The sequence below is a fragment of the Numenius arquata genome, chromosome 8 (assembly GCF_964106895.1).
Source record: "Numenius arquata chromosome 8, bNumArq3.hap1.1, whole genome shotgun sequence".
Lineage (NCBI taxonomy): Eukaryota > Metazoa > Chordata > Aves > Charadriiformes > Scolopacidae > Numenius > Numenius arquata.
In genome coordinates this window covers 24,136,353-24,145,149 of record NC_133583.1, presented here as the reverse complement: position 1 = coordinate 24,145,149, position 8,797 = coordinate 24,136,353, and the positions used below count along the sequence as shown (strand labels likewise).

Genomic DNA, 8,797 nt, shown 5'->3' with positions numbered 1-8,797 from the left:
TAAAGCAAATATTTTCACAAGTTCAGACACTAGAGTCTTCCAAAAGTGCCATTTTCCCAAGCATTAGAAATTAGTCCTGTGTTGCTCAACCCAGGACACTCGGGATGACGCAGGGTTCAGTCCCCGCTGTGGATGGAGTGCTGCTTGAAGCAGGAACTGTGCTGAGGATGCAAAACACCAGAAACACACTCACAGCTCTGGCACAGGGGCTTGGGGCTGGCACCACTGGCACATTAACCTTCTCTCCATGCTGGTGGTGCCTACCGCTCCCTCCCTCTTGAGCCATCCCACCGCAGGTCCGTGATTTTGTCCCCAGGCGTGGTTGCTATCAGACCTCCCTGGCGCAGCCCTCACCCTTCGGTGCTCCGACGCCTCCTGGCTCCCGGCCGTCCGGGATGCCCGGTGTTTTTGAGGCCGCGGTGGCTGCAGGCCGCACCAGCCCGTCGCCAGGGCCTGCTCCTGCCCCGCCGTGATGTCGCCGCCGCCCGGCAGGGGCCGCTCTCACCCCCGACACCGCCCCGTCGTGGTGCATGCTGGGAGTTGTAGTGCAGCGGGCGACGCGTCCCGCGGGTTGGCGGCGGGCGCGGACTACCAGCCCCAGCGTGCCGCGGGGCGCCTGGCCGGCCGTTCCTTTTGAATGATTTCACTGCGGTCGGCGCTTGGGGCGAGTTTGGCGGCGGCGGCGCTGGGGGATCGGCGGTGCAGCGCAGCGGGAGCTTCGCCCGTCGATGGCAGCCCCAGCCGGCTCCGCCATGGCCGCCCGCCGGCCGCGCCGCTGTTAGGAGCGGCAGACGGGCTGCGCGTTCGCCCTTTCGCCCGGCCGGCTGGGACCCGGCGGCCGTCCCCGCCGACATGTCGCTAGCCATGGAGGAGGAGGAGTACGCCAGGCTCGTGATGGAGTCGGAGCCCGAGTGGCTGCGGAGCGAGATCAAGCGGCTCTTCCAGGAGCTGGGCGAGACCACCCGGGAGAAGATCCAGGCGGCGGAGTACGGGTTGGCCGTGCTGGAGGAGAAGCAGCAGCTGAAGCAGCAATATGAGGAGCTGGAGCTGGAGTACGAGACCATCCGCACCGAGATGGAGCAGCTGAAGGAGGTGAGGCAGGGCGGGGGGGCCCGGCGGCAGGTGCCCGCCCTGCGGGGCGGCCGCGGCCCCGGCCGCTGCGAGCGGTTTGGGGACGGCGGGGCGGGACAGATGGCCGTCCCCGGGGCGTGGGGGGGGGTGGGCTGCGGGGCCCTGCGGCTGCTGGGGGGGGGCGGAGGGTCAGCGCCCCCCCGGCAGAATTTGGAGGGGGGAGACCAGGCTTGCTGCGGGGTTAAACCCTCCTTCTGCGGAATGACAGCGCTCGGGGAGAGTTGCCTTTATCTTTCAGAGCAGGAACGGGGGGAAAAAAGCCAAAAATCCAAAAGGCTTTTCTGCCCCAAGCCCGTTTCGAAGCGGGGAAATGCTCTGCTTTCCCTTCCCGTCCTATTTCCCCTCGGGCTCTGCAGCGGGGAGCGGAGCCGCCGGCCCCGGGCTGCCGGGGGAGCGGAGCCGCCCCGGGGGGGCAGCGGAGCGCGGCGCTGGCCCCGAGCAGCCCGGGCACCGAGCGGGGAGGGGAGTCCGGGGGTGCTGGGGGGCGTCACATGCCTGCTGTGGTGTGGGGGGAGGCATCTGCGTTGGTGTTAACGACTCCCCCTTAATGCGGACCACCACAGAAACGATATAGCGGGCTTCAGTTCACACAGCTTTGTTGTGGTGCATTTCCCTGTAATGGCCTTGTGTTTTTTGGTTTGTTTTTTTTTTTTTCTTTTCTTTAAGAGAAACTTCAGATCTAATCTGTACAGTGGAGGAGGTTTGTCAAAAGAAATGCTGTTCTTGTAGGTCAACTGGCATAGGGGTTTTTTTGTGCGAGATCTCCAGGTCTAGACCACAGGGAAGCCACTGCCCAGGGAAGAGCCCGTGCAGAGAGTGGCACTGGCTGGCCAGAATGCGTAGACGCGTGGTTTAGCTCTCCTTATGAGAGCATCACTGGCCCCCTTCCAGTCTACTGCATACTGTGTCCCAGGGGAACTTGTTTGCCTGTCTGTACCCTTCGTTATTTTGGTGACTGTTTCTGTGTAGGCAAACCCTGTGCTGCTTTTCAGCTGATTTAGGCCTTGCCTTGATTGCAAAAGATTTGATGCAGCCTGAGAGGTGAATATATGTGGATTTGACCAGTGCAAACTGTATCCTATGGGTCTTTGGTTTAGCTCACTCAGTTGGAAATGGATTTGAAGTAACATCAAAACATGCTATTTCAAAGGGAAAGTAAATACTTGTAAATGGACTGGTACAAATTAATCTGAATCTGTGGACGCCCTCACTTCCTGTATCCCTTGTGTTTTTTGGTCTTGTAAACAAAGCTTTATTCTGCTTTTATTATGTTAAACAGGCATAATCAAAAGAGGTTAATTACTTTAAATTACATGGCTCTAAACTTGTTAAATAAATATGCAAGCTGAACTGATGAACCAACAGCTATAACTAAAGCCACTTGAGACCAACAGGGTTCCAGCAGCATACAGCAGCAGGGATGCTGTATGAGTCAAGTGTAGAGGCAGTCTTGACAAGAAGGTGAGAGCGACAGTTGTGCTTTGTGAAAAGTCAGTAAGCCCGTTTGGTAGGTGGGATGGGAAACGTGGCATTGAGAGGTGAAGGCACTGGCCACACCTCATTTGGCAAGCCAGCGCCTGACCCACGGATGGAAGCCAGGTTGCCTCAGCCACAAGCAGTGCTTTATTTGCTGGGCTGTGCTGCATAAACTTGGGCATTACATGTTTTAACTTTCAGGTGGAAAAAGGCTTGAAGACGTTTTCTTTTCATTCTTTTAGCGCTGCAACACTTCAGAAGTTTGTAAAAGATTTTTTAAAAAATGGCAGGATCAGCAATGATTCACTCCTTTCTGCTTTTAACATTCTGAAGGATTTGCTTTGTGTGTACGTGTCCCGTTGTAATTAAGTCAAAACCTGGGAGGCAAACAATTCTGGGAACAGCTTGAGGACTCTGCTAGTTAGCCTACACAGGGAAAAAGCATTGCTTCTCCAGCTTTCTTGTTATGCTGTGGAGGAATCTGGTCTGCATTAGATCTAGTAAACCTTTCACAGATGCATGAAGTGTGCTCTCAGAGGAGGAGTTTTTCTTTGCTGTTTATGCAACTCCTTGCTTTTCCCAGGCACAGTTAGAGGAGCCTTACATACCAGGATTGTGACATGTCAAGCTCCAACCAAAAGGGACTCCACCTTGGGTTACCTGAGGTTGTTCTTGGGGAAGGCATGAGATTGATGGTGGCAGTTGGGACTTGAAGGGGAGTGCTTTTTCATCTCTTGCTTCTGAACTATGACTTAATGCAGCCTTTTCAAATACAGCAATTCTAGTCCATATAAATGTTTTGTTCTCTGCTACATCTGGAGACCTCAGTAGCACAAGGCCATGTTATGCTGAGTGCTGTGCAGGCACACAGCAGTTTCCCGTGCTGCTGGGTATTGTAGATTTGGGTAGACTTTTCAATTTGTTTAATGTTATGAAGCACCCCATATCATGGCCCTGTTCATACTGTAGGTAAATGGGTTCCAAGCGTGGGAACTTTGTAGTATAGTCTGTTGAAAGCACAGGCTTTTCTGCCACAGTCATCAGATCTTCCATAGCTTTCTGGCCAGGTTCTCCTACGTGCCCCCCAACTGTGGCAGAATTTTATAGCCTTAACCTCCACAGTTTTATCCCTTCAGTAAGTGGAGATGGCATCCTCAGAGCTCTACCCCATTTGTAAAGGTGTCTGTGTACACGTATTTGCAATTCAGGTTCTCGTGTTGAAGCTGGGGGCTCTCCTGTTCTGGCTCCACACCAACCTCTCTTTAGTCAGGGTCCTTGATAAAGTGTCCTTTTACCTGCTTTTGTGCTGACTTGATCTCATATCTTTTATGATCATTTGTGCTGCATTTTTTCTGTTGCTTTCATTTGAGAGAACTAAATTTAAATACAGACTGTCTCCCCAGGTAATCTTATTGCTTATCTTGAGTCTGACCTTTGCTTTTGTGCAAGAGAATTAATTTCAAACTTTTATAGATAAATAACACGATTTTCCCTAGTTCAGAGAAATAAGCTACTGTCTTTCTTGTAGTGAAATACTACATCACATTGTATGCATATAATTTTTATTGTTGGTTTTTTCCCCTCTAGGAGATGAAGTAATAAAGAGTTGTTTCTGTAGGCTGTGTTCAACTAGTAAGTCATCCTGTGAGCCTTTGTCTGCAATGATGCTAAGTGTATAAATTGCAGGGCTACCTACCTGCCTGAGCTGGGATTTCTGTACTTACGGGGAAGATACGCAGGATCAGCTCTTTGTGCAGCTCACAAAAGTGATTGTCTAGGGATTCAGTTATTGGTGTTCCTGATGATTTGCAGGGGAATGTGGCATGGAAGGCTGGGTTGGAAAAGGGGTTATCTGCTTTGCTCAGTACTTTAGAGTTGCTTTTGAGATGTCAACTAGATTTATAACTAACTATTAGTTCAGTTATGAAACTGGCTGCTCTCCAAAGCTCCTCTCTGATTAGGTGGTTATCTTGTATTGGTGGTGGTAGACTTGCATTTAAATCCCCCCGAAAATCCCCCATGGATATTATATTATGCATTATTTATTTCTGTAATAATGTAAAAGTATGCAAGTAGATCATGGCTCTCCCAAAAGTCATGTGTCACTACATCACAGTTAATGTGATGTATATGGTTGTATATAGTTTTTAAGGGAGAGGGAGGGGGGAAAAAAGCTTACAAAGAAGAGTGGCAATGATCTGTACATGCCTCTTGATTTCTTTGTAGGGTGGCAGCGGCTCTTGTTTCTGTTTTTTGCCTTTCAGGATCACTTATTGACTTTGTGCCATGACATGAATTCTCTGTAGAGGATTTCTGGGTAGACTTGAAAAGTCTACCAAAGACTGGCTGTCTTTGAAAAAACCATTCAAATAACACCTTGCTTCTTCATTTCCCGTTAAACTGAATTGGGGTGTACTGTGCAACTGAGGTGATTCATCCTGGGCTGTAATATTTGTGCTGTTTGTTTGAATGTGCTGCTCGGGTGGAGTGTACAGTATATGTGATCACTGATGGAAGTTTTGCTTTGCTTAATTCACTTACATATGTAACAGTTAATTGGATATGCAATACTTCATCCAGACTAGTTTAATGTTTCAACTGTGCACCTTCAGAAGTGAAGGGGAAACTGTTCGTTTGCCTGTATACCTTATATAATGCTGTATACTTTAGAGAGAGACATATAAGCTGTTACTGAAGTAGGAGTGATTTTCCTCACTGGATTTATCTACTTTCAAAGCGTTTTACCAATTGTGCTGCTTCACTCCTGTCCTCGTTTTGTGTGTAGGAACAGACGGGCAAAGAGGGAAGAAATGGCTGGGCCAAAGTCACTTAACAAGCCAGTGGCAGACTGGGATTAACTCCTCTGTGCTCGTAGTTCAGTACTGGGTTGACCAGGTCTTTCCATTTAATCATAGTAAATAATGATACTCAATAGTAATACCTCTAAGGTCTCAGGTACACCTCTGCAGCCCCCTCCTAACAAATACTCGGGTGTAATGTTGATTTCTGCTGAAAAGGAAGAACCTTAATGACATTTGAGATTACCTGTAACCTTCCAGTGCTCTTAAAACCAAAAGGTTTTGTGCATAAAATAAAGGAAATGTTTTTTTAAGTAGACCAGTTCAGGTGAAATTTAATTCTGGTTATACATATGTAAATCTAGAATAAGAATCTAGAATAAATACAAATTGATGGTGTGGAACTGATACCAGTTCTGCACATGCTAATGGAAAATAGTAATACTTTTGTGAAGCTGTCTTGTGGATTTAATGGTGATTGTTAATTGGACTCCAACACCTGCCACACTTAAAATGTAAGAAGAGAACAGAATTGCTGTCTCTAGTGTGAAATCAGACTGAAAACTGTGGTTGGGGTAAGCAAAATATTCCTGTGTAAACTAAGCTTCTTATATTTTGATAAATCATAGTTGGTGTACATTAAGAATAGAGCCACCTGTAATTTTAATATGATGTCTGCAGTGGTAGGGACACTTAGTACTGTGTTTTGGAAAAGCTACTTTTCTTACATATCCTTATTTTGGAAAAAACAAAGCCTGAAAAGTTTAACATTCCAGTTTTTCCTGCTGTACTAGAAATAGTAACCTGTAAGGTTTCATGTTGCTTACTTCATTTTCTTTGCCAGTGTTGCTCGAACTGCCTTTCTTAAAAATCAGAAATAATAATATTCTTAAAGTGGTGTTTTCAAATTATTTTCTTGTAAATTGACAAATTTTATTCTTGGGCTTTTTCTGATAAAATTCACTATACCTTATGTAATAGAACAGCCATAAATATTTGGGTGGATAGCAAGGACCTTCTTGTGGAATTAAATTATTACAAGGCCCCCATGTTTCCGCAGTAGTGGTTTTCTTAAACTGCTGTAGTATCAGCTGAGAGCTGGGTCTTAGTGAAAAGGGATGTTTTATTTTTCTTTCGTGATGCTTGTCTGTGCCTTGGCCTGGAGTGAGGGCTGTCCCTGACCCTCTGGCAAAGATTAGATAATTTGGTTTTAATTTTCTACATTAGATTAAACCCAAGGTTTCATGAAACAGAAGTTTGGCAGCAGTAGTTCCATTTGCTGTGTATTTTTCCCCTGGAAGTGTGGCAGCACTGGGTGTTTGCTGTCCTGGTGGAGGGGATACTGCACTGTGATACTGGAACTGCACTGTGCAACTGAGCCAAATTGTCCTCTTTTTTCTTTTTTTTTTATTTATTTATTTATTTTTGTTAGCAAACTTCTCTTTGTTTTCGAGTGCGGTCAGCTCCCCTGTTTGGGTCACTGTCATGCTGCAGGTGGTTGTGCTGGTACCACCTCACCCAGAGCCCATTATAGCAGCAGCAAAGAGGTGATAAAGAGGAGCACCTGAAGCCAGTCTTGCTGCTGGGATGTGGTCTCTCTTGCAACACTTTCTGTCTGTACCCAAATAAAGTGTTCCTTTCAGAGACCAACATTTGGCCTCCCGGCTGAGGGCACTTTATAGCTGGGGCTCTGTGTGCGGGATGGAGGGGAGGATGGCAGCGGGGGCAGCAGCGGGTCCCAGCAGGAGGAGCTGCTCTCTGCAGCTGCTGCAGGGGAAGGTTTCTTCAAGGCCGTGTTGCTGAGGGCTTGGGTGAGCCCCCGGGGGCCTCTGATGGGCACTGCCGCATGGGTGCCTGCTGTGTCCTCCTACCCCCCGAGCAGAAGCTGATGCCATCCCTGAGGTGGCAGACATCCTGCCTGGAGACTGGAAGTCGCAAACCTACAGTCATCAGTGTTTTGTCGCGTGGGGGCTTTCCTGCTGCGCTGATAACCGCCGTGTACTCATTTCAAATTACAATTCTCGCTTGCCATTTCAACATCTGCTGGAACAAACTCGCTAGTTTCAGGGGTGTTAATACCCAATTTATCCCTTTGAATTTAGGACCATTTTTCTTCTAATCTGAAAGAAAATTCTAATGATTTGGAAAATTGCCTGGTTTCCCTAGGAGGGGGGCGAGTGGGTGGGAATGGCAGTTCTCAGGTCTGTGCGGTGCCCCAGAGTTAATGGATTCACCATTTCCTCTTTCGCTCTACTGTACGTGAGGTTGTGACTAATCTGTAGCAGCGTGGGGCCATAAGATGACTTCCAGAGGGTGATGCATCCTCCAGGCATTCATTTGCTTGCTTTCTTTGCTTTTGGCAGACTGTGGAGAATTGTTTGTTCAGATCTGGTAACCTAGCAACAGAGGAGTATAACGTGGGTTTGAAATATGATCCACAAAATCTCAGTGGAGGGAAGTGACATAAATAAATTTTGCCATCCAAATGAAGGCAGGAGCCTCCATTTCAGAGAACAGATGAAGTTTTAAGTATAGCAGCTGCAGAACTGTGGCTTTTTTTTCTTATTTTCCCCCTTCCTCTGGCTCTTGCCTGCTTTTTTTCCTCCTCCTGCTTTCTTTCCCCTCCTCTCCCCAGCTGTTTTCCCTGCTCTGGCTGAAATGCCCACCACAGTGGAGCCTGCCTCCATGCCTCCACATCCTGGCCAGTGTCAGGCTTGCCCTGAGACAAATGTCACTTTGGAGTGGGTTGATGGGACCTGCCCGAAGAGTTGGCTAAAAGCTGTGCTCCGTCTCGCCCCGTGGCCACCGGGGCTCAGGGGAAGCAGGGACCCACGTAGTGTCTAGAGGGCTCTTTAAACAGAAAACTGCTTGGCCCCATGTACCAGGACGTAGCCTAATGGGGAATGTATGGCCCAAACACAGTTGAAGCATGGGGTGGGAATGGATGTGGGTTTGATAGTGGGTTGGCCTACACGGCACCGGGCTCGTTGACAGGAAATGGAAGATGCCTCTCCCAAAGAGGGAAGAATATTCTGGCCCAAGAGATTGCGGGGTTGATTGACAGGTCTTTAAACTAGATGTGAAGGGGGAGAGGAGTGATAACATCAGGCCTGTCCTCGAGGCTCCTGAGGCAAAAGGAATCCTGGAAACACAGATAAAGCACCACAAAGGAAGGCCACCTGAAGAGCGACACAAAGGAAATGGAGACATTCCAGCCAGTAAGTCAGCCCCATTGGGCGCCCAGCTGAAGTGCCTTTACACAAACGCACGCAGCATGGGGAACAAGCAAGAGGAGTTAGAGACGTACGCAAGCCTCCAGGGCTATGATCTTATTGGCATTACCAAGATGTAGTGGGATGGCTCTTATGACTGGAGTGTTGGAATGGAGGGTT

General features: G+C 48.4%; 1 protein-coding gene across 3 annotated transcripts in view; it reads left to right on the top strand.

Annotated features, from left to right (window-relative positions):
- Nucleotides 1-525: 525 nt before the first annotated feature.
- Nucleotides 526-8,797, top strand: part of BICD2 (BICD cargo adaptor 2) — a 103,219-nt gene continuing 94,947 nt past the window's right edge. Inside the window, exon 1 of one of the 3 annotated variants that reach the window (XM_074152860.1) lies at nt 526-1,092. In XM_074152860.1, coding sequence (XP_074008961.1) covers nt 853-1,092 — 240 coding nt within the window. In that variant the 5' untranslated portion in view covers nt 526-852. The remainder of the gene's footprint in view (nt 1,093-8,797) is intronic. The other 2 variants (XM_074152861.1, XM_074152859.1) reach the window with 2 other exon arrangements.